Here is a 27,827-nt window from a genome sequence, read left to right as displayed (position 1 = left end):
TTTAACTATGTTAAGTGAAAATACAAATTTCAGTTGTTCCTTGACTGCTACATGCAAAGTTTATCGACAATTGAAGTTTCGACTACCTTACAACATAAAAAAAACTAAGAGAAACAAAATTAAAATGAAAAAAGGGGAAAAAATTTAATAAAAGAAATTATTATTTTTAAATTTTCTTTTTAAGTAGAATAATAAAAAAAAAAAGAAACTTTTGTTTTTGCCACATCCTACAGGTAAAGAGCATCATTTTCCCAACTAACATATCAGACCAGAATTATTGTTTCCTTCGTTTTTTTGTTTTAAATGAAACAAAAACAAAATTATTTTCTATTTTTTAAGTCAACTTGAAAAACATAGTTTTTAAAGACCTTTTTTTTTATTTTAAATTGTTTTACTGCACGCGCTTAAAGTTTTTAACTAATTCACTTTACCGAAAAGCGATATCAGTAAATGGAACCTAATATATTTTGTTTTGGAATGAAAAAATAAAATAATATCTTCCACTTATCAGATTCTCATTGAAGCATTACGAACGAGGAAAAACCGAAAACACTTCTTCTCTACAGTGCCCACGTGACCTTTTCTGTATATCATGAAGATAAAGAATGAGAATATTCGACAGGATGGTTTTTATTATCCATTTCCTAAGTATTCAAATAAGACGTTTATTTGAAATTTTTATTTCACAAAATTCACCTTTGATGCAGTAGTTGGGTACGAACAGTTGTAGCGTTACCAACATTGGGCCAATCGTGACGCATGCAAATCAGGCTTTTCGAATTGGTAATGAAACTCCTCATCCAAGAAACAATGACAAACTACTATTTCGAGGGCAAATTTAAGTTTATTTCAGTGAAATATTACTAAGCCTATTTTTTTGTAATTATTTAAACCCTTACACTTTTTTTTTTAAATAAATGAAACAAATATTTACATCATAATAAAATAATTTTAGAGGTACATTAGTATTTGGATGTACACTGAAAAAAAAAAGTATGTTCAAAGCTACCAGGACATGGTAAATGTTTCTGTATTTATGGCTCTATGGGAACAGCAGTGCTTTGGTAATGATTTTAGTAAACTAAATAATAAAATATGGTTTTGTAGTACATGATAACTTAGAGCATGACGTAAAATCCTTTTATTCTGATAAATTTACTTTTCAGTTTTGTATTTTTTACTAAATATGAGCTAATCAGAGCTATAATTTTGGAAAACCGGAATTTTTGGTAAAGCGTTACTATATGACATAAAAAATTACCAAATGAATGGTTCAAATACCATGTATTTTGGTTTTGTTAACAAAATTAAGTTGACTTTTTCTACTAGAAATGTCATTGCTTTGCAATACGGTAGTTTTAACCGAATTTTTTTCCCCCGTGTATACTGCGCGAAAATAAATTTATAAAAGCGAAATATCCTCCTTTATAACTTTTGATCTTATGATCGCATTTTCGCGTACTAGAACTCAAACTCAATGGTTTGAGGGCGTAATCTTAAATATGATAAATTTTCGTACTTTCTCTGGATAAACACACCTTTTTTTTCAACGGATTTCGATTCTGGAGTCTCAAAATATGCGGGGGTGACACAATTTGGGAATATATGGTTCCAATAGATGGGTCAAACGAGCGGTCGAAAGTTTCGACCCTTTAATGTTAATTTTATTATTTGGGTATTTTTCCACATCTCCAGCATCTTTTAAAACGAAACGAAAAAATTTTGCACACAAATTTTGAAATTCGCTTATCCAAAGATAAATTCAAGTAAAAATTAAATCTTAATTTTTATTTATTATTTTCAATTATTTATTATTATCTATTATTTAAAGGTCAAAAAACTATTGAATTGTAAAGTATGCATATTTTTTATAATTTTAAAGTGTGCAATTTTAAATGACAAAACATAAAATTTGAACGAAATCGGTTGAATAGTTCTGAGTTATCCAATTTAAAATTTGATTAGTTTTAAAACGTGTTTGAAATTGAGTCTCATGAAAACTAGTCGACTTATTTAAGGATATATATTTTAACATTTTTTTCCGCAAAATTAGTATTCGTTTTAATTAATTGTATTCTTAGAAGATATCAACTTAAGTTTTCGAAATTGCTCTTATGCAGCTGTTTTCCTAGTTGTGAGCGTTATTGTCCGAAAAATATTTTTTCACGATATATTATAGGGTTTTGCATCATTACACTATGTTTTTGTATGTGTTAGTATGTACTATTAGTATATGTATCAGTGTATTATGTTATATATGGATGTATAGATATTCTATATATAGAAGTATAGATGTTATATAGATGTATTAGTGTATTATGCAAAGTTATCAATATTTTGTTAAGATTTATATGCGATAAAAAACAAACATTTATCTTTCAAAGGTCTAAAAAAAAGCACCCAAAAGTGTGTTTAACTGTAAAAGTTCTGGGTTACTTATGTAGATAGTACCGTTTTCTCTGGTATGTTCAGAAAAATTTCATTTCATTCCAATCATTTAAAATTAAAACGAAATCATCCTTTAAATGTGACATATAGATATTGCAGTTTATCTTGGAAGACTCAAGAATATATCTGTTCATATAAAGTTGGTTAGAAATCATTCTTTAAATATGACTCACAGACATTGCAGTTTTCTGTGGTAGATACTGAGAATATACTTATTGGTCTAAAGCTAATTGAAAATATTCCATAATGATGTCCTACAAATATTGCAGTTTTTATGGTAAACTCAGGATGAAACTAGTTCACCTGAGACAAATTAAAAATTATTCTTTATTTGTGGCTCATAGATATTGCAGTTTCCTCTGGAAGACTCAGGAATATACTTATTGATCTAAAGCTAATTGGAAATATTCCATAAAGATGGCCTACAAATATTGCAGTTTTTACGGTAAACTCAGGAAAAAACTAGTTCACCTGAGACAAATTAAAAATTATTCTTTATTTGTGGCTCATAGATATTGCAGTTTCCTCTGGAAGACTCAGGAATATACTTATTGATCTAAAGCTAATTGGAAATATTCCATAAAGATGGCCTACAAATATTGCAGTTTTTACGGTAAACTCAGGAAAAAACTAGTTCACCTGAGACAAATTAAAAATTATTCTTTATTTGTGGCTCATAGATATTGCAGTTTCCTCTGGAAGACTCAGGAATATTCTTATTGATCTAAAGCTAATTGGAAATATTCCATAAAGATGGCCTACAAATATTGCAGTTTTTACGGTAAACTCAGGAAGAAACTAGTTCACCTAAAATCAAATAGAAATCATTCTTTAAATGTGGCTTATAGATATTGCACTTTTTTTCTAGCAGACTCAGGAATATGCTTGTTCATCTAAAACAAATTAGATATCATTCCTCAGCTGTGACTTATATTCCTATAACACTAATCTAATTCTTTGAGAGAATATCGTTGATGAGGTGACTTTTAGGAGATCCGCTTGAAGAAGTAAACAAAGGGATGATTCTTCCAGAGATTCATTGAGGCATTCAGGGTTCAAAATTGGTATAGTTATACTTATTGCCGATAGTCATCTTTGAAGAATCCAACCATGGTGAAAAGCTATGGTTTTGTAAACTTTATGGTTGGCGCGTGAGCGCTTAGGAAGAATTTTTGTGTCCTTAGGAATGTGAAAGGGAAACGTCACACATATTTATTTCAATTTATGATTATGGACGAAAATGAACTGATATATATCTAAGGTTAAGTGATTCAAGAAATTTTTTTCATATTTGTTGGAATAGGCCGTCATAGCCTGGTTGGTAGGGCACTGGCCCCATGTCTAAGGGGTCGTGGGTTTGATCCCCGCCAACCGAAGACTCCCCGTGTAGTAAATGGTGACTGATGCACGTTAAATCTGTCGAGTCGTAAAATCCTCCATGTTCCCATAACAAATCATACCTCTGGGGGGGTACTGATCCAGGAGTTTCCTTGTCTTCTGGATTGGCTCAAAATTACAAGGCTACGGAGTTGAGCATTAGTAGTCGTAAACCCAAAACTGGATCGGCTGTTTAACAACGGATAAAATAAATCAATAAAAATATTTATTGGAATAATCTTTAAATTTACCTGAAAATTAAATGAAATTCGATAAACAATGGCTAGTTTTTCAGTTGTTGGTATTTAGATAATGGTTGTTGTCTTTTAACGTTAAAATAAAAGAAAAAATTATTTTTATTTTCTGTCCAATATAAATGTCCTCTGTCAGGCAATAGATTTTTAAGTTTTGCTAATGTTAGAAATTTCTGAAACAAGTACGAAAATAATGAAATATTACTTTAGCATTAATATTTTCCATACAAAATAATTATTTTATTTGCATTTTATGACCACTAATCAATTAAAGTTGCTCTCTAAACGCTTTAAAACATGTCATTAGTTCGCATGAAGCTTATCAAAATGCATTAAATTCCTTAAACGCATCAAAACGTACAAAATAGAGACTTAAAACGTCATAATATAAATAATAATTAAAATATTGAAGCTGTTTGAATTTTTATCTGAAATATAATTTTAACTGAAAATGGAAAATACCATTTTTAAATGCATTTTTTCTTTTAAGTTTAAACCATTAATTTTATATTTCTAAAATATTCGCTAGAAGTAATTAATTTAAGACAATGTACATGTTCCTTAAATTACTTTTATTACTTAAGCTACTTTTAAAGTATGTTTTAAATTAACATTGTAAAACATTTACGTGAAATATTTGTTAAATTAGACTGAAAGCATACGCACTCATTTTTTTCCTATTTTATTTATTTCAGTTTAAAATTTTTTTAATATTCACGGTTCTTGCCGATTTCAAACGAAAAATGTACATGTACTATAAGATTAGGAAACTTAAGGGAGAAATAAAGCTATACTTTTTCTGGAATTACTTTAAATTTGTATGCAGAAATGGATTTTTAATTAATTTAGTAACGAAAAATCTTGACTAAACTGTATTTATGGTATGTTTTGACCTAAATAACAATGAAAAACTACTTTGTTTAAAATATTTTGTTGATAAAATAAGTAATACATTTAAAAAGTGTATTTAGTTGACTTTTTTTAAAAAATCACTGAATTACATTAGAATTCGTTTTGCTGTCAATTTTTTTCCTTTATCAACAACTTCGAATATCAATCTATATAATATCAGGCGAAGTCGTTGCTAAAAAACAGTTTGCTAAAGTAATCGTGATAACTTAAAAATAAAGTAGGCAAATTTGCCATTTTAGCTTCTGATATAATTCAAAATTAGCCAACGTTCAAAACTGCCGAGTTCGACAAGCGTTAAAATTAGTACTATTACAAAACATATGTTTTATAAGCAAAACATGATAGTCTCAATAATATTTAAAAATGACTTTTTTTTCAATTCTTAGGTTTTTGATAATTTTTTTAATTAACTATTTCTTGATGCAAACAACTCATTTTTTAACGAATTTTACACTACACTTTTATTATAATGATTTCATTTTTATTTACAATGATTTTAATAAATTACATTATTCTTAAGTGGTAGCTGTGCTAGTTTATTAGAGGAAAAAATCGATTAAATATTTAAATATATTTTATTAAATACATTATGAAATTTTTTTTTTAAATTTCTACTTTCTAAAAATAATAGCAAACATGGAAACTAAACCAAAAAAAATCTTTTTTGATGATAAAATTCGATAGAATTCACCTTATAACAATTAAATGCATGGTGACTGAGTTAAAATTTATGGTAATTATTTTTCTTATCAAAAATCTGTATAAGAATATTTTATTAACAATTTCTTAACCAAATTATAGAACAAAATAAAATTAGATGTAGATAATGCTATAAGTTGAGGAGAAAACTTTCCTTTTTTAAGCCAAACTTTTTACTATTTTGAAACGAAAGTTTGTCAGGCAGGAATTAAACACCTGCATCAAAGTAAATAAAATTCATGTCCTGTTGCATCGTTCATCTGTCATTCTATGATGCAATGAACAGTGTTACTCTGGTGTTTGTGGGAGGCCCTTGAGCGATAGAGAATGACGTCATAAAAATCTCAGTAAACAGGTGATGAGGCCGAGTCAGACCTGTTTGGTTTCCCGCGACAATTCACAAGGATGAGGAAAAAATGAGCTATACTATTCTCGCCAGGGAAAAAAAAAAGATCATAAGAGAAACTAGATCCATTGTGTTGGTCGAACCGACAAAGAAGAGACGCTTACATTCCCTTTTTGATTTCTCATATGAAAACGATTCAGGGGCAAGGGCAGACGATATTTTTAAAAACTTCAAATTATGATTAATTTATTCTGTTGAGAAGTGAACTGAAGTTAAAAAACAATGAAGCGTGAAGATAAAAACAAAAAGAAGCGAAAAGTAAACGATAAAAAAGAAAAATTGAAAATCGTTTGAATATATTTACCACGTTTATGGCAACATTTTAAAAATTCCGTAAAATGGTGAATAATGACTGCATCTTACGTCACGGATGGATGTAGATATTAATGAATGACTGCTCGCAAGAAGAAAAAAAATTCACTTGTATTTTTCGTTCACTTTTCAAACATAATTCCTGCCGGTACGTGAACTACATGAAAATGAATGTTCTATCAGATACTGAAAAATAATGCTGGGAAAATTGTATCGCCTTAAAAGGTATTTTTTATTATTTTTTTTATTTTATGAAATTGCAAACATGAATGAATACAACGAAATACTTAAGATCACCTTTGTAATGTACTTTTACCAATGCAATGTGCTAATACCAATTTCATATATTTCGATTAAAAATACGTAATTCTAATTATCTATAAATGCTTCTCTCAGAGCGGCTTATAAATGCCATCTCGTATAATAAAGTGTAGGAAAAATATGTGTTTATATATTTTTTAAGAAATAAGATAAATTTAACTTCGAAATTTAAAGCAATTTTTAAATTATTTGTGAAAAATAACTTGCAATCCAAAAAGTATTCTGATGTGCCAAAAGTATTCTGATGTATCAATTTATATATGATTTATTCTAAGATAAAAAAAACTTTATTTGAGGAGAAAACAAAAAAATAGTTTTTTTTTCCTAAAACGATATGGAAAAACACTGGGTCCTGGAAATTGTTTCTTTATTTTCAAAAGCTTATAGGTTAAAAAAAGTGAGAAAAGCTAGTTTAAGTAAGTTTCTTACAAAACATATGAATGAAACATGATTAATGAAATTTTAAAATATTTTAATATGCTTGAAAAAAAAACACATGAGGTTTATTATGGTTTAACAGGGAACAACAGAGCTGACTAAAAAAAAATTGATAAAAGTATTTATTTTGGATCTATGACTTTATGTATTACAAATTTATTTAGACTTCATTGTACTGTACTTAATTTATACTTGTACCCATAATTTATTCTTATAAACTTCATATTACTTCATTACTTTTAATTTATAGTTAGTGCATATTGTAAAAACTAATTTTGATAAATTTCTAGATCAAAGTATAAACGAAGCATGATTGATTAAATAACAAATTAAATACTTTAACCTATTTGTTGCACTAAATAAAAATAATCTAGTTTTCTCAAGCTTTAACATTCGAAGATAGCCGTAACTTAATCCAAAAAAGTACATCAAAGTATTTATTTTTAATGTTTATATATTATAAGTTTATGAGACTTGAAGATTATTTATACATTTTAAGTTTTTGCTTTCATAAACTTTGGATGACTTTATTTCATTTTTAATTTATAAGTTTATTTGTTGTGCACAATATGAAAGCTAATTTAGATAGATTTCTTAGGGAAAGATGAATGAAACATAATTTATAAAATTTAAAATAAAATACTTTAACAGATTTCTTACATTAGATATAAATGTTCTCATATTTTAACATTTAATTTGTTCAAAAAGTTTATTAAAGTATTTATTTTCAATCTACAAGTTTATATGTTTTCATTACTTTAAGTTTTACTCATGCGTTTTACTCTTTATAATTATAAACTTCATAAGTTGTGCAAAGTGTGAAAGCTAATTTAGATAGATTTCTTAGGAAAGAGTGTGAATGAAACATAATTTATAAAATTTAAAAATAAAATATTTTAGCAGATTTCTTACATTAAGTATAAATGTTTTAGTTTTCTCATATTTTAACATTTAATTTGCTCAAAAAGTTCATAAAAGTATTTATTTTCAATCTACAAGTTTATATGTTTCATTACTTTAAATTTTACTTACACATTTTACTCTTTACTATTATAAACTTTATACGTTGTGCAAAGTGTGAAAGCTCATTTAGATAGATTTCTTAGGAAAAAGTGAATGAATCATCATGAATAAAAATATAACATAGTTCTTACATTAAATGGAAATGAATTAGTTTTCCCATGCTTTAGTGTTTGAAACATTGGCTTTAATTGATTTTAAAAAAATTGCAAAAATATTAATTTTTAAACAAATTGTATTACAATATAAATATTTACCTTAAACACTTAACAACATTCAGTTCCAAATTAATGAACAATTAATTCAGTTCCAAATAATGTTAATTTTCCAAATTAATGAAAACTGCGGACCAGAGCTCCATAACACCCAACTTCCAAGCATTAATTTTAACCAAATTGTTTGCATTACAATTTAAATTTTCACTTTGAATACTTCGCAAAATTTGGTAATTATCTTCCAAATTTATAAAAACTAGGACCAAAGCTCTAAGCATTATTTTTTTGACTTCATGTAAAAATCATGTTGATAATTATTTGAGTTCACTTTTATATTCGTATCGTTTATAGTATTCAGTTTTATAATTGATTTAATTATTAAAAGTTTATAATTAATTATTAAAGATTTACAATTATTAAAGGTTATAATTAATTTAATATGAATAAAAAGTGACAAGAGACAGCTTTATTATTCATTGCAAAATCGTATAGTTTGAAAAGTCTTAGAAAAAGAATTAATTAAATATTGATTATAATGAAAATGGTTTATATGACTTTTGAGATAAATGAAATTTTACCAGGAGGAAAAAATTCTGGAAAAATTACCGTAAAGTATAATAATGACATTTTGATTTAAAAAAAATAAAAATGGTAATTCTGTTAAATAAAACCAAAATATACGGTATTTAAACCATTTATATGGTAATTTTTCCTTTAATATGGTAGCGGTTAATCGGAAATTTCGGTTTTCAAAATTTTAATTATTATTACCACACATTTAATGAAAATACGAAACGAAAAAACAATATTAACCGAATAATTAATTTATGCCATGCTCTAGGTACCATTCAATACCTAATTTTATCACATATTATCTATCCATATTTTATTAATAATTTCATTAAAATAATTGCTGAAGTATTTCAGTAAAAATTACTGAGCCTTTTGGTATTCCTATAGAGCCAGAAACAAGGTAAATTTGACGATATAATTACCACACATACCATATAATTATTACACATTTAATACAATTATAAAACTGAAAAGCAATTCTAACCGAATAGATGGTTTTTATGCCATACTCTAAGGTACCATATAATTACCTAATTTTATCACATATTACTTAACCATATTTAAATATTAATTTTATTGAAATCAATACCAAAGCATTGCAGTATAAATTACTGAGCGTTTTGGTATTCTCATATTTTGGTAGTTCTGATGATACTTATTTTTTCTTAATGCTGAAAGTAAATAAGGAGGTTTATAAAAGAATTTGCAAATGTAAACATAAAATATTTTTAGTCATTTTGTTCTTAAAATCCTGAGTACTGCATGGCCAGAAAAAAAATATCAAATACGAAATTTTCTCACTACAAATTTTTGTTCTGTACCTTTTTGCTTACTTCTCCCGACACTAAGACTATTTTCTTATAAATTTGTAAAACAAGAAATAAAATTTCAATGCATTGCACGCATTATCTGTGGGAAAATAATAGCATTTTCTGACAAAATTAATTATTAAATGAATAATAATTAGTCTTTACTGAAATTAAAAATGTCAGTGAATAAAAGTTTATGCATTTTTCAGAATAAATAAATACATAAATTTTGACAGCCAAAATTCAAATCTTTAGAGTGTATACCGATGCTCTCATATTAGAAAGTTTTCTACAAGCATTTTTGAAATAAAACGTCGCAAAAATACTTTGATAATAGTTTAGTTCACAAAGAAATATTAATTATTTTTTAAGGTACGTTCATTTTTTAATGTAAGGTATACTTGTTAGGTTATACTTGTATATCGAAAAAAAAATTTCGAACAATTTCATTCATAACAATTCTTGAGATAAGTATTTTAAAACCAATGTAATATTTTTTCATACATTATTATTATTTTGAATGAAGTATGAGTATCTTATTAATAAAATCTTTTAGATAAAGATTCAATTTATTAAAAAAAAAACTAAATAATTAAAAGCTTAAACTTATCTACTTTTATGCGAAAATTACAGGATTGGAGCAATTTTATATAACATACATACATTTTTCATTAAATTTGAATTTCGTTAGTTTAAATTAAAAATGGAAAAAATGCTAAACAAATTTTTTTTGGAATAGATTAATTCTTAGTAGATTCCAACGTTAACTTTATTAACTTTTCGAGTTTTCAATTTAATAATTACATAAAATGCATACACTTTCAGCTATTTATTTTCTTTCATGATTTTTGATAAGCTGTTCAGATATATATATATATTTTAAATGATGAGATTTGGATAAATTTACAAGAGATCATTGAAAAAAAAATTACGCTGTTGACTATTACATAGTAAAATAGAATTAAAATGGAATTTTAAAAGAAAGTTTTATTATTACAAATTTATTACTTAATTGTAATAAAATTATGCAATTATGGTTGAAACTGGACAAAATCAAGATTTAATTATAAATTAATGATTTAATCTACTACTGTTTCGTTTTGAATCAAAATTAAGATATAATTTGAATCTGACCAACATACTTTTTAAATTTGTTTTCATATAAGTCAGTAAAGTTGAATTAACTGACAAAAATTTGTTGAATAATAATGCAATACTAGATATTTCCTTAATACTAACCCTAATATTCCTTACTACAATTTTATATTTCCTTAATACTATCTCGTGTAGTATTTTGTACAAAAATAACGAAATAATATCTTTATCGTCTTAGAAAGATTTATGAATGGTAATGTATCAAAATCAATTGTAGGTAAAACTATCAAATAAGACCATTAGTTTTTGCAGACATACACAAAGGCAAATATTATTAATAATAATAAAATAAAAAAATATGTGCACACTTAATTCAAAAATTATGTTGTGTGTCTGTTAAAATTTGTTTAAAACTTAGGTGTCAAATTAGGAGCATATGTTTTTGTATAATTCAACTTATTTTATCAGTTAAACATAACATAATATCAAAGCCGCGTGTAGTTTTAGCGATTTTATAGCTTCCTTTATCGATTCAGAGTTCGATGTGATTTTTTTAAAACAAAATGCATAAATACTCGTATTAGTGCATAAATACCTTAGAGTGTACAATTAATATGTATAATTGTTATTAAAGAATTATCAAATATTCGTCAAAAACCAGAACTAAATTGTAAATTGTCATTCTTCTCAATTAATGAGAGATTTCATTTTTTTAAAGTCACTCTTTAAATAAGTTATAGTTTGAACTTCTGCTTAATTTTTGATATCCTGTTTAACTTGTCCCCATCTAGGTTGTTTTTTAAGAATTTTGAATACCTTAATAAAAATGCTTTGAAACTATTAAAATTGTCTCTTTTTTGCAATTTGGCATATAAATGCTTTGTAATTTGTATAGATGTGAGGAGAGAATGTTTAAACAATTTGGAGTTCGTGGCCCAAACATTTTGCGTCAAAAATTTCCTTTCGTATGGAACAAAAAATTTCTATATATAAGTTTTTTCTTCTGCGTAAAATTGAAAAACGATAGCTCTAAACAGAATAAAAACACACTTTTATCTCCAATTTCTAAAACAATCACCCTGATTTAGGTTTGGGATTAAGAATAAGAATTTTTAGAAACAAATCAACGTATGAGTTCCTCCCTATTTTATGAGACCATAATAGAGGTTTGGGAATTAGTAGGGATTACTTGGTAGCATACAATCGAATGAAACTTACAATGAAAGTCTAAAATCAGTCAGCGGAACACGAAGAAGGTATGTGTCCTTCGAAGTTATTGTTCTTCACCCCATAGTCTCACGATCTTTGGTATATTTGCGACCTTTGGTCCCAAGAATCCATTAAGGTTTGTGACAACAGTTTATCAAGGGTTGTGAACCATAAAAAACCTCAGTGAGCTTTTGTTATAATTACTACGAAGAAGAGTACAACATATTTTAATGTAGTAGGGAGGGCTGTTTCCAAGAAGATTATCGGTTCATTAAATACGTCATCATGACTGTCGCATTTGTTCTCAAGTTCTTTTCTTAACAATTGAATTTCTTTTCTATCATCTTCTTCAGTTAGATTTTGTATACTGCTGTATATTAAAGAGCTAAAAAAATAAGTACTAGCAATATTTGACATCGCAAGTAAATAATTTTTAAAGCACACGGAGAAAAAAATTCTGGTTAAATTACCGTACTGTATGGTAATGACAAAAGGGAAAAAAACTAATTCCGTCTTAAAAAAAACCTTAATTCGGTTTAATAAAACCAAATTATGTGGTATTTAAACCATTCATTTGCTAATTTTTCCACTCATACAGTAACAGCTTACCATTAATTGTTATTTTCAAAATTATAGTTCTTATAGTCACAGATTTAGTAAAAAAAAAAGAAGAAAAAAGCATGTTTAACTAAATAAACAGTTTTTCTGCCTTGCTCTAAGCTTTCCTGATGAAATTATCAAATTTAACCACATTTTCCAAATTTCATCACGCATTATAAAACCCTATTTTATCGTTAATTTTAAAAAATTCATTACCAAAGACCTTGGGTAAGAATTAATGAGCTTCTTGGTGTTTCCATAAAGCGAAAAATGCGGTAAATTACCACAAGTTGATAGTTTTAAGCATGCTTTCATTGAAGTGCGGTAAAGGAAAAGTAAGATGTTGCCATCTTTTATGAGCTACAGATATTTAACAAATTTTCCATGCCGCTGACATTGCTTTGTATTTCCTGGCTTGTTTCTCTTTAGATATTTGAAAAGCTATAGAAATTGTGATATTCCTCCTCATAACTTACTATTTTTATTACGCCACTGACAAAGCAACTGTCATTTTTTTATTTAGAAAGTTACAGAAGTTGAACCATTCTTTAGTTTTATTATTCCACACAGACATAGTGTTTTGTTTATTAAGCCAAGCCTTTCTTGCATTTTTCATTTTTGTAAACCATGTCTAATTTTTCTTACTAAATTTTGTTTTACCATGTCACACTGACGTATTTTCTTACTGTCTGCACCGAGGAAAAAAGTATGGTAAAATCTACTAGAATAGAGAAAAATTTTAACATGTTTCTGACTCTAATGGGACTCAAAAAATCTCGGTAATTTTTACCGAAGAGTGTAGGTAATTATTTTTTAAAATTAACAATAAAATATGCTTTTATATTATGTGATAAAATTTGGAAGATGTGATAATATGTTGTAATTTTATTATGATACCCAAGAGCATGGCAAACAATCCATTTTATTCTGTAAAATATTTTGGAATAAATTACAATCAAAAGTCCCGGTACTCAGGATGCCGATACTTTCTACCATAAAATCCACGTTTACCGAAACATGTTGCGGAACAAAAAATCTGATATACCCTGATTTTTGTAGTAATAATTGCAGTAATATCATTTAATCACTTTAATAATAAATATTATTGTAAAGATTACGGTATAATATTTTACGGCTTTTACGGTAAAAATTAATTTTACGGGAGATGCACCCAGACTACCGGTACTTTATATCGTAATTTGATCCGAAATTTTTTACAGTGTAGGATCTCTGTGGTATATATCTGTATCAAGTTACGTCAACTACTATTTTTTAAATAAAATTTTTGTGAAAAATATTGTTATTTTGGGTTGTTAAAAGATGCGTTAGAAATTTAAGTAACGGTGCAGTTAAAATGGAGTTTCAGTTTTTATTTCTTCAAAAGTTTACATTATTTTTAAAATATATTAAATTGCAAATCATTTGAAAAAATATCAAGAGGGAAAAGGTGATAAATTTTATTTGATAACGATGTCATTTAGAGGAACAGAAATTCGAAATCGATATCTTTGAATAGAGCCTAAAATACCCCTAAATATTTATATGATCTAATTTTTCATTCATATGATATATTTATATGAAAAGATGATTGCCTATTTAAAAATATTGTGTATACAAAGTGTTCATGAAAGTAAGAAATACATAGCAATATGATGTATCCTATTTTAAATTGTTCGAGCTCTTAATGCTTCCACCAATAGTATTTTGAAAGTAAAACTACACCAGATTTGGCGAACAGCCGATCTTAATCCTATTGAGATTGAATACATCATGATGATGATCTAAATACTCGGTTTGTTATGAAGATATGTTTACACCTCCTTATTCCACTTTCTTTTGTAACTGATGCATATTATCAGAAATACTTTCTTTTAGATTCAAAGATTATCAGTGCACTTTTTTTTAAAGCATGATAAAAGTTTTAGTGGAGTGGAACAAATACTGCTTAATATCACCTTTCGGATAAGAAGGATTTTCTACACACCAACGCATTTTCCGAATACAAAAACGAATGATGTCCCCTTTTGTATGGATAAAGGTAGATGAATAATTATAAAAGAAAAAAATAATAAAATTACAAAATTGCATTTTTTAAGTTGTCTAAAGGATGAAATAAGTTATAAGTTAAAAATAGGAGGAAATAATTTCAGGTTTGTCCCACTAAATATGAAAAACATATCGTAGGACCCATCAATTATGAAAGGCATGGGATGGATTTTCAGTGATGATAAAAATTTATTATGAAAGTGATGAATTTAGGAAATGATTGAATCGAATTTTCACATGCTAGGACTGAAATATGTTAATTAATTAGTGCAGACGATATTTTAAGTTACGGAATCAGATACGAAAACGTATTTTCTCTGAACAAACCTGTTTTTTTTTTTTTACTGATCCGAATTTCTGAACCCCAAAAATTAGGGGTAGCTGCAATCTGGAAGATATGTTTCCAATAGTTTGGTCCTGTTAATGTTAATTTTACTTTCTTCATATTTAGCCATATCTCGTAAACTTTTCAACCGAATTGAAAGCATTGTTTTTTCATACAATTATAAAATTCGTTTATCCGAAGATCGAATTTTAAACATCTCACTTTTTTAAAATTCAATTTCTCAGAAACTATTCGACCGATTTCGTTCAAGTTTTGTGTTTTGCCTTGTAAAATTACGTTTTTTAAAATAATTCAGAAATTTGTCTTTCTAACAATTCGAAATTTTTTCGACTATTTTTAAATAAAGAAAAATTAAAATATCAAATAATGATTTAAAAACTATTTTTTGCATGGGATTATTTTTGAATAAACGAATAGTATAATTGCATGCAAAATTTTTCAATTCGTTAAAAAGTTATTTAGATATGATTAAAAACGCAAAAAGTAACATATTTAACCCTTTTTATCTAAACGCCTCTGATTTGGAAAAAAAATTGCAAATATATTAGAATACATTATTTTAAACCCATAAATAATTTTAAAAAATTACATTATAAAATTAACTGATTTTAGTGGCACAAAAGCTGCATGCATCTGTACTGTGCCCAATACAAAATTATTAAGATCTCAAACAAATAAATCCAAAAAGTTTAAGGAATTTTTTTCTTGTGAATTTTCTTAAAAGTTGCAAAAACGCTAATCATGTGGAGCATTAATCATTCAAATTACCCGAATCAAATGTTAAAGCAAACTGTTTAATACGTAAGAAATCATTTTAAAGTGCTTGGAATTCTCATTTTTATAAAAAAAAATTGCCAGAAACTAAATACAAATTTTTTTTGTATAATTCCTAATTACTTTTTTTATGATTATAATTTAAACTATTAAATATTTTATTTTGATTTTAAAATTTTATATAGATATCATTTTTACCTTTATTAATATTTATACCAGCACATTTGTTTTCCAGTTTTTGTCAAATAAAGACGTTTTAATTTCATGAAGAAATTTCTGTAAAACAATAACAAGTCACAAGAAAAAAAATATATGTAAAATGTGTTTCAGAATTTCTTTAAAAAATTAAAAATTTGCTTCATCGTTCTAATATTTATAATTTTGATGCTTTGACATTGAATCGAAATTAAATCTTAATTTGGGAAATTTTCATGAGTCGTTTTTAAACTTAAGTTGAGAAACTAATTACCTAATAATAACACTAGTTTAAAGATACTTTTTATTTTTCATTTGTTAAAATTCTTAAAACCTAATTTTACAATAAGTATATAATAAAAAAAATAATTTAACATTATAAAAAAAAAACATGTTGCTTGGTGCATTGTTAATAAGATAAATTTCCAAATTGCATACATAAAAGATGTGGCTTGTCATTCATTGTCTCAACACTCTTCACATCATGTATCAAACAATTGCTATAGAAATCACAATCCAGCATCATATTTTTAACCTAAGCAATGAATAAAATCTATACAAAGTATATTATTGGATGACCTAAAAATAGAAACATCACCATAGATCACAATGAATTTGCTTCGCCCATAGCGGTGTCCTCTCTATAATTTATATATCCAGTCTCCTCACGTTCAACCTGTTGAATTGTATTCCATTTTTCTAGACCAACCCTTCAAGGAATATTTTCTTGCTCAATAGCAGTTATGATAAACGAAAGGTCTTTCTTTTCTTGTCAGGGCTATTCAATATCATACTTGGGTGAAATACTTAGCTTCAATTTCACGTGCGGTAAAAGTTTTAATTACTTTAAAAGTACAATGAAGAGAACTCAAATGAAGATTTTTATCAGTATAATAAGTTCTAATTAATGTTTCTTATTATTATTATTAGAAAAAAAGAGGTTAGTTGTGATTTTTTGTTTAGATTAGTTTGTTGGTTGTCTGGATCGTTTTTTCGGTTTCTATTGTTAGTGCAGTCTTCGTTTTGGCAAAGAAGGTTGTCGTCTGCGTTAGACGTTGAGACATATTTAAAAAATTTACTAATATAATATTTTGCTATTTTAAATAATTGTAGTAGTATTAGTTGACATATTATACTTATTTTTAAAATTAAAGATAAAACTAGCTAAAAACTACAATACATGTGATATTTTTCGTGAGTAAGTAGTTTTCTACCTTTCTTTTATTTGCTTCATAGACTTCAACTTTTTTTTTGTAAAATTTAGTGTTCTGTTCGCTGCGTCAATCCATATTATCTTTATCAAGGGGTCTGTTTAGAAGAAATTCGGGTCCATTAACGGACCCTTCACAAAATATCTTTTCATAAAAATGGACCCTTCACAGAAGTAATTTATCTCTTAATCGGACCCTTCACAAATTTGTTTGTCTTCATTATTGTTTTGTTAATCGAATAAACCCTTCCCGGGAGGGGGGGAAGAAAGACGGTATGAGACAAACTAAGTTTCCTTAAGTTTAAATTCCAAATGTAGTATTCTAAGAAAATATTTCTACTTTTACAAACATCGTGCATTCTTATTAATATTAAACCATAATTTTTTTTGTAAATAAATAATTGATCAATTTATATTTTATATTTAATTATAATTATTATTAACAATTTATATATTCATAAAATTAATTAATTGAATATTATGTAAATAAAAAATAATTTCTGGTAATTTTTTAAATAAAATATTATACATTTAAGAATTGTTTAAGTTTACTTAATGCGTAACACATTAAAGGTGATACATTACTAAGTTGTGTTAGTTAAAATATGTTAATTGAAATTATTAAAAATGTGAGTAATTTTGTTTCCATTATTCGTCCGAAATGAATATTCTGTGTTGAGCAGTATAGGCTAAATACCCAATATTTGTATTCTGCTTCTCTAATTTAGTGACAGCAATTATTGAGCAGAATCTTGTATCTATTAACAATTTAAAAACTTCTTGAAAAGGTTTTTAGACATTTTGCAATAACAGGACCCTATTTGCACAAATTCATAAAAGCAGGATCCTAGTTGAAAGAATGTGACTTAACGCTTATTTTACATTCACAAATTATGAATAGTTTTTTCACAATTTTACAAAAACAGGACCTTTCACAAAATGTCTGGACAGACCCCTGGTATCTAAATAGTTACTTTTTGCACAAAATCAAAATTGATTGACACATGTTCCGATTTATCTTGGTAGTTTCGAAATTTATAAACAAAAAGGTTTAGTGAATGTTGTAAAATGTGCAACAAAATACATATTGTCCCGGTATTGAATTTGATGTGCTCTAAAGATTTTTTTCCTGCGCAAGTCGAAAATCTATTATTATTTTCAAGCTCTTATCATTGATTAATTATTTATGCTACATAAAAATTTTGCAACTCTTGGCAGAATTAAAATATCGCTTGTAACGAAATAATTGATAACTCTTCTACTGTTCCGCCTTAAAACTAATGAAAATTGCAGCTCAAAATTATTCCTGAATGCCCCCAAAACATCTCTCTAAAATGTTGTTGAAATATTCGGTGAAATTAAATTTTTTTACGAGTCATTTCATTGAAAACTTTTCTTTATTGTTATCTGTTCGGAGCTCAACAGATTGTAAAAATTTATGAGGATTAAAATTTTTCTATAATAATTTTGCTATAATAATTGCTTTTAAAATTGTCTATTTTGCGTTATCTACTGCTTAAATAATTATTTTTTTTTAACTTAAACGGAAAGTGGAAAGTTATAAATGAAATTATGAAATTTAAGCTAATAAGACAGCTTACGCATTTTAATGCAAAGCGAATTATTTAAATAGACCTCTCTTGTAGTACTTCTATTACAACACTGCAAAAAGTTTAAATACTTAAATTCTAAGCAATTAAGTTTTTTTTAAACAAAAAAGGTTAATTATTCGATGCAACAGTCTGATACGACTGTTCTCATCGCACTAATGAGTCACAAAAGAAAAAAACACACGTTAAAACCTTTATATATAGTTTAAAATATGAAATCTTATAATAAAAATTAAAAAAGAAGAAAGGAAAGAGCATTCATGGTGAAATCGTAAACAAAATTATCCCAACTGAATAATTCTGCTTCAAACTATAATAATATAGTTAAAGTTAAATAGTTAAATGAAATTTTTTTTATCTCATCTCTAAATCCTGTAACCATGCGGTCTGACTTGATTTGTGATGCATTATGTTTGGACAAAAGATGTTTCTATAAATTACTTCGTATTACAATAAATTTAGTTTTAATAACTATAACTCACATCATTATTTTCCCAAAATCTTGTTCTAAAATTAAAAAAAGACGTTTAAAATTTTTATCAAGCTTGTCTCATCAAATAATGAATGTCTGTCATAAGGGTACTATAAATCAAAAAATAAAAAAAAAATAATATAAAAAAAATATTATCTAAGAAATTTTTTTGTTATTATTTTATTATGACGGTTAAGTAACTCAATATATGGTCAATGCTCATTTTCCTTACTGATATAAAAGAATAATTAACTTTAAAAGTTGTAAATTTAATTTCATGAATTATTTTACAATATTGAGCATATACATTCGATATAGTATTAAATCTACTGTGATCAGTAAAAAAAAAAAAAAACTATTTCAAAATTGAACTGAGAAAAATAAGTAATTGAAATTAGAGACTAGTGGAAACTCCTTTTTTTACCATGATACAAAAAAGAGCAGAAATTAATTAATCAATTTTTTTTAACTGAAATAAAATAACTTTTATTGAAATAATCGAAAATGAAAGTTATTAATTATTTTAAATAATTTTTTTATTGTTATTCCTTAATTATTTTAAATTATTTTTTTTTATTGTTATTCCCAATCATAATAGAATTGTTTTATTGCTTTCCAGTAATTCCTTCAAAATAAAAAGAAAAAAGATAAATATTTCAAAAAAGAACTATTGTTTAAATGTAGGTCACATTGTTAATGAAAAATTTTCCAATTTTAATCTCCTGAATACATTTGATTGTTTTTTTTAAAAAAATTTAAAGAATAAACAAAATTTCTTAGTTCAATTTCGAGAGATAATTTCGTATTTCGAAACGATTTCTCATTTCATTTTAATTTATTAATTCTAGGTTTACAGTACCAAAAACAACAAATGCATTCAACGAACTTCAGAAAAATCTTTCTCATCATGTGTATCGAAGCGCAGATGAAAGAACAAAAAGAAGAATGAAATAAGAAAAGAAAAAAATTAAGAAAAAGAAGTTTCTCCTATCGGATTATTTAGAGAAAAATCAGCTCTCCTCACTTCCCGTCTCCTACTAAAAAACACAACCAACACTTTTTTTTTTCGATCTCAAACTCAAACTTCCAACGCAACCGGTTCATCCAGGTAAAGAGGAACTCCTGATTGGTTGAGAGCACCCGGTAATGGGGAAAGGTGTGACGAACTCAGTTGGGGGAGCGGCATCGAGTTCAACACATTCGACAGCAGAAGATCCCTTCCTATCGCTCTTGTGTACCACAACTTGTTTCGAATTAGTTCTGCTTTTCGTTTTGTCTTTCGGTTTCATTTTGCTGCGTTGGAATCGGAGTAAGCGCAAAATATCATTCAAAAACTCCCTCTCAGTGAAATATTCGATACCTGGCAAAATTGATTCACGAAATTCCTTGGAATTATTAGAAACAGTAACAAATTTCCAAAATAATGATGACGCAACGAATCACTTGACCTACACCGGTTCTGCTAACCAAAGCGAACCGCGCCTACGCCGGTCAAACATTGCCGATGATAACGGTAATGGTGTGTCCCCGTTAAACGACGTGCCGGTTGCAACCAATTTATCGGCAGAATCTGCAAGAGGTATGGACACCACAAAAGATACTCTATCCTTACAACCGGAGTCTCAATCTGATTCATTCTTTACGTGGGACAGTGGTGGAAATAGTGGAGATTATTCTTTTGTGCATACGGCGGTAGAGCTTCCTAAGTACCCAGAAGATGCAATCACGGAAGAGGAGAGACAGATGCTTTTGCTCTACATGCAAAGTGGACACCCTGAGATGCTGTTATCTTCCGGCCCCCCACCAGCTATTATAACTGCTTCTGAAAGTATGATCTGCGATCCTATTGCCGTGAGAGGATTTCTGGAGACCATCGTCGAAGAAACGTCCGATGATCTGCGGAGTCCGAGCGAGTGCGATGAAACATCCCTGGGATGGGGATCGTGGGATGAATCAGACGACGATCGAGTCACAGTCGTGGAAATGCAAACATCCGGAAACGCTGGTGAAAATCATTCTGCCAATTTCAACTTGGTGGAAATGAGTGGATCGAATCAAGATGAAAAGCTACGTGACTGCAAAACAAATCTTGCGGTGAATGGAGATGCAGGCAAATCCGCCTTGGAATCATCGCTGACAGTTTTGGATAACATTTTTGAGGACAGCCGTGTTTTTAATAATTCGAACCAATCCCTTACTCGAAGTGATAAAGAAATATGTTCCGAGTCACTGTTCCGTGAAATCAGCTCGAATAATCCTTCGGTATCTCAACTGGAAGAAAATTGTGATGTTTTGTGTGTAGACGATGCAGCAACGTCAGCTGCTGACTCAAAGGATATATTCAGTGATACAAACACAATGGATACCAATTTATTTAAAAATGAAAAACCTGATATGCAGGTAAGTTCTTTAAATTTATCTAACAAGACAAAAACTGATTTTGATTCTTTGTGGATTTCTGATATTAAAATAGACAGTCCTTTAGTTAGTATTGATTCTTACGATAAAAATAATGATTGTGATTTAAAAACCTTAGAGACAGAAAAAGAGGGCAATCCATTTATAAAAATGGAATTTTCTAATGAAGGTCACATGAGAAATCAAGATAATTCTTTAGTAACACTAGGTTCAGAGGATGATCTTTGTTTAGTACCATCATCCGTCGCAATTGATTCGACATTTTCCGGACATAACTATGAATCACTTTGCTTCAGTGATGATTTTAAAGATTACTTTTTGCCAGCAGAAAGTTATTCTACTTTTAATCGCACCGAAATTAAAAATGATATAGTTAAAATAACGGAAGAAGTCTCAGTTTCATCAAAAGATAAAAATATGCGTTGTTTTAGAATAGGTTTTGACGATGATGTAAAACTTGAGAATTGTCCGCAATTTAATGAGGAAAATTGTATTATCAGTGAAAATACTGATACAAAAGTTTCAAGCAGTGATAGCGAACCAGAAGCTATGTTTTCTCCTATCAATGGAGACATTGCTTTCGGTTCCAGCTGGTTAAGCGATCACGAACCCGCACCGGAAAAGATAACTTCGGGAGCGGAAGCCTGTTGCCCAACAATGACAACAGATGTCCGGCGTGTAGCACCATTCGATTCTTCACCCTTGAACAATAACCGCAGATCGTTATCCGATTACGAACAATCCAGTGATGAGGAAATTCAGGATATGCGAGGTTCTCTCAGTAGGTGGCAGCACCACACCGATTTGCAGCATGTTCAGGAAGCTACGAGTCCTCTCACTAGATGGCAGCACCAAGCAAATTTACAACTTTTTCCTTCCAATGATAACGAAATTCCAAAAAGTGAACAAACAATTTCTGATGATAGCGATGACGGTCTGCCTCCACAATTAAAGGAATTATACAATTCATTTAAAACTAAAGATAAAAAGTCACGCATTCGAATAAAAGATGATAAAATTCATAATTTTAAAGCGTTAGGTTTGTGGGACTGCGAAACTAAAGTAACTTTGCCTCCGTTTCAAAACTCATCACTAGATAAAAATTTAATTTTGAAACAATCGGAGCACGTTTCAACAAAAGAGGATTTAGATGATTTAGAATTTGACATGTTTGCAAGCGAGCATCCCACGCAGCAATTAACAGCTGGTGATTCCGATGTAGACGATGCATTAAAAAGTTTTAATCATTTAAATGATTATTCATCCAATAGTGACGAGCAAAGTGAAAATGAAACGGAAGTACTCGCTAGTTTAAGTTTGGATTTTCCGGTAGAAAAATTAATGCATGATTCAAATGAATCTAAACATATAAAAATAAATGATTTCCCGTCGTCATTGACACCGGAAGCAGATTCTCATAGCCTTGAAAATCCATGCTCTGATAATTCCGATAATTGCCCTCTGTGCAAAGAAGTTAATTTTAAGAAATCACGCATTAACGATTTATTTTCGGTTAAAGCTGATTCGGACTGTACAAATAATGCCGATGTCCAGTCGTTGTTGTTGAACACCTACCCAAAAATGTCGCGGTTGTCCGAGGATAATTCAACTGATCCAGAAAGTAGGGAATCTAATTTTTCTGGAAACAGTTCCAAAGATTTAACGTCCTCAGACAGTGATGAAGGAATGAAAGGAATTAAAGACATTAAAAAGCGTAAAAAACGTCAAAAAGACAGTCAATGTAATGAACTGAAGCACGATGATTCAGGTTATGTCGAAGATGATGAGGACGATGATGATGATAGTTTGGAAGAACGTAAAGGCTCTAAATTATTTTCTGTTACATCCAAATCTCTCAACGATATAGATACCTCCTTGAAATCTTTATCATCCGAGCGAAAACCTAATTTGAAAAATGACCAGTCATTTTTAATACCCCAAACTTTACAAGAATTTTCGAAACAATTAGAACAACCAGCGAGTAATGATGATTTTAAATTAGGGCTGCAATCTGAAAAATGGAAAATACCTGAAAACCTTTCTCAGTTTTCAGCTTGGTTGTTAGATAATGAGTTAAAGAAAATAAATCCAAAAGAAGAAATGGAAAGAATATTAAAAGACGATATTAAAAATTTAAGAGAACACACTATTGCGCAATTTTTGAAAAATTCTACTTCTGTCGAAGTTAACAACTTCCAAGAAATTTTAACTGCAGAAATTAAAGAAAATATTTCATTGTCTAATTTAAATCTCGCTGCAAGCGATAATGAATTAAAATGTTTAGACAAAAATAAAATTGATCAAAATTTTGCTCAAATTGACTCTACCAATAATTATTCAGATCTCGATGAAATTCATGAAAAAATTATTCCACAAAATAGTTGCATGAAATATTTCTCTCAAAATAAAAATATAGTCTGCAATTTTAATAAAGAGCAGGAAATTGTTATTGATAAAAATAATTGTTTTGACCTTCTTAAAACTGAAGATGATTTCTTAAATTGCAATAAAAGAAATGAACCTGAATTAAATAGTCCGTTATTAGAATCTGATTATATTGATAAAAATTTAAATTTTGATATTTCTAATAAAGATTGTAAGCAAATAGAACAGCTGAGCGCAAACGATATTCATCTTTATCAAATAGATGAGAAAACAGAATTGTTACATTCAAACGATTGTGAAATAGAAAAGCCGCAGACGATTGAGAATGTCAATGTTAAATTAATTGCATTACCATCAGAATCTTTAGAGACAATAATGAAAACGTCTGAAAAACAATGCAAGGTCAACAGTACTACAATAGAGCAAAATGTAAATAAAATGGGAAGCGATAAGTTTATTTCCACAATACCGGTTGAAATGAATGACGAAGTCATGAATGAAAACACAAATAATTCACACCTTTACGATTGTTGCGTAAATGCTAAGGACGTGGCGCCACCTATGGTAGAGATCAAAAATCTTTCACATACCGAAACAGGAAGTTCATCCGATGACCCAATGACATGCGGGGAAGAAAAGGGTGCGAGCGAAGGTTGTGAAGAAGAAACAGATGATATCAGTTCCCTTCGGGCTACGGGTGTCAAATCAGAATTTGAACAAGAAACGCACGTGTCTTCTGATTCGAGTCGCGCCTTTCTTGATAATTCGACGGCGGAACATTGGATTGCATCGGAACCACCAGTTTCTCAATTTCAGTCTGAAATTGACGATATTTTTATTTCCAAAGAAAACGATATTAAAGATATAATTAAGTTTAACGAGGATAAGAATTTACTGTTATCAGACGAGAATAACGAACCAAGTTTTAGTGAAAGAAAAGCAACAGATTTTTTTATTTCTTCAGAAGAGACTGATAGTTTTAAAGAGCAGGTTAGTGAAAATTATTCTTTTGATTTACTTTCAAATGGTGAATTTTTCGAACCTATTGAACAGTGCAACAATTTAATAAATGTTAATTTATCTGATAATAATGAAATCAATGAAGAAAATTTAATTCAAAATGGGATTTTGTTTCATTATGTTGAACTTCTAAACAACAAGCCGGATGTTGTTACTAGTTGTGAAATTCAACCAAAGAATATCGAAATTAGCAAATCTTCCGAAAAAATTGAATATAAGAGAAGTAGCTCTGTCGGTCGTGAGAATTCTGAATCTGAAGGAATTCTCGATACATCTAGCGTACAATCTAAAAGCACTCCTGACTTGAGAAGGTGTCACGAACAATTGAATTCCTCAACTCCTTTATCAGCAAGATTAAGTAAAAGTGTGAATCAGCGAATACAAGATTATCTTGGGCATAGCACCAGAGGTGGGTATTTGAATCGATCTCTTCCACCGAACGAGAGATCTCGACATTATCGCAGAATTTGTGTTAGTACGGAAACTGTTGTAGAACGAGCTGCTCGTTTCGAGGCCAGAAGTCGAAGCACTTCTGCTTCCAGAGAAGTTAATAAAGATCTCGATTCTAGGTCTGGATCGTGCCCACCATCCAATATGAGAAATTTTGAAAGAAACAATCGTTCTTTCGGTAAACCGACTGCCACAGTCAGACCAACAATTGATTCATACAAGAGTAAAACTTACATTGAAAATTCTCTAAATAGTGCTAAATCGACTCCCGAGTTAATGAATAAGGAAGATATTTTTGAGCTTATTACGGGGTATGAAAAAGCTACCAAAGTTTCTCACAAACCTCCTGTAGCTCCAACCGCTCCGAGCAGTCAACAACTGCTGAAGAACGCTCGTTTGAAAGGAAAAATAGCCACCGCGCGAAAAGATTTCTTTGAAAAACTCAACCAAAATAAATCATCTAATAATATTCAGAAAGGAGAAAATGATTTGAATGAAGATTTTGATGGACTGAAACGTTTCGACGCTTTCCGAAGATCTGCAAGAGAAGAAAGAGCGCTCCTTGCCGCCAGTCATCCCGATTTAGGGGCGCTCGAAGCGGCCGTCCGATCTAGCAAACGTAAAATCGATCACTTGAAAAAGAAGAAAAAGTCCGGTTCTGAAGCAAGTCCGGCGCCATTCGATGCCGGACCGCCCCAGCAATCGAGTATGCCTTCTACCACCACGAAAGAGGGCACCCTCCGCCTGCCTTACCGTCGATGCACAGGGGAAATCGCCTGGGCGTCGTGCGCCAAACGGCTGGAGGAGGCCAAAGCCAAATCGAAGCCTAACCTCGCGCACGAGCAGCTAGAAATTGTAGACCGAAGCTCCTTCTGGTTCAAGCGGCCCGCAGAAACCAAGGGGGTGCGCGCGCACCGCCCTGGCACAGTCGACGACTACGAGGAAGATCCGGCGAGTTCTAACGGCGGCGATTCGGCCATTACTGGTACGATCGTCGTCGAAAATTGTGACTTTTTGGGAACCCGAGCAAAAAGCATGGACTTTTTGCTGGACGCCGACAACAGGGACAAGGTACAGCCCCCGGAAAATAGACTTGCAGCTGGACAGGGGCGTGTGAAGTCCGAACATGAGCTACGAATCGAACGATCACTTCAGAACTTAACCATACCTGACTGGTACAAACAGTCCGCATGGAGCACGAAGCCAAAAGAAGGTTTCATATTGCGGCGAGGAAGCGAAGGTAAGTCAGAAAAATTATTTTATTTATTGTAAATACATTGTTATGAATAATGTGACAAAATTCATTTATGTAAGTTGACATATGAATGGGTAGTGGTATTACAGTAATTAAATGATCCGTGCATTGTAAATTCGTGGTTTGCAATTTCAAGTTCAGTTGCAGCATATCAAACTTTGCTGCAATTCAGTTGCAGCAAAAAGTATTAAAGTTATAAATTTATTTTGTAAACTGCATTAGAAATCTAAGGGTTCTAGAAATTGTATTGGAATTAACCGCTTTTCAAAATTTTCATTTAATGGATCACTAGTAATTAGGACTCAAATTTATTTATCTTGTAATATTAATCAATATATTCATTCTATTCTGAAAATGCGTGGAATATTTTAGTTAAAAATTAAAAAATGCTGTTTTAAAACACATTTTCTTTCAATAATATTTTTGTGCAAAATTTCCCCTCCAGATTTATTCTTAATTTTTAATTTTTTCAGATGACAATTTAACTGAAAATAGATTAATATTCTGTTATTGATTACATTATTCACTAATTTGGCATTCATATGAGAATTGTATTAATCTGATTTTTAAGCAGGGAAGTGAAAATATGTTTGTTTGTTAATAAGTTATAATGCATAGATTTTTTTATCACGAAAAAAAATTTCGTGCAAAATTACTACTAAAAATCAGATTGAAATGAGATTTAGCTGAAATTTTATATATTTTGGGAACAAAAGTCTATAGCTATTTTAAAATATTATAATTTTCTAACTTTCATTTTTGTTTGTTATAAACTCGTATATAAAAGACGAAGTAGGTATTTTAATCAATTGTAAATATTTTTCTAAAGAAAACTATATTTTCTGAAAAATAATCTTTTTTAACACCTGTTTGTTTAAACCTTCTGAAACCACTTAAAATTGTTATTTTAAAATTTATTACATCTACAAAAAATGCAGAAATCGAAGATGTTAAACAC

At 29.1% G+C, this 27,827-nt stretch overlaps 1 protein-coding gene across 1 annotated transcript in view; it reads left to right on the top strand.

The window, feature by feature from the left end:
* Nucleotides 1-6,061: 6,061 nt before the first annotated feature.
* LOC107451386 (uncharacterized) overlaps nt 6,062-27,827 on the top strand; it is a 34,354-nt gene continuing 12,588 nt past the window's right edge. Inside the window, exons 1-2 of the mRNA XM_016067455.5 lie at nt 6,062-6,633; nt 20,190-26,854. Coding sequence (XP_015922941.3) covers nt 20,488-26,854 — 6,367 coding nt within the window. The 5' untranslated portion in view covers nt 6,062-6,633; nt 20,190-20,487. The remainder of the gene's footprint in view (nt 6,634-20,189; nt 26,855-27,827) is intronic.

The sequence above is a fragment of the Parasteatoda tepidariorum genome, chromosome 3, assembly GCF_982258835.1.
Source record: "Parasteatoda tepidariorum strain Cologne lab strain chromosome 3, Ptep-v5.0, whole genome shotgun sequence".
Lineage (NCBI taxonomy): Eukaryota > Metazoa > Arthropoda > Arachnida > Araneae > Theridiidae > Parasteatoda > Parasteatoda tepidariorum.
Note: the sequence above shows the minus strand (reverse complement) of the source record. Positions and strands in the feature narration are given on the sequence as shown.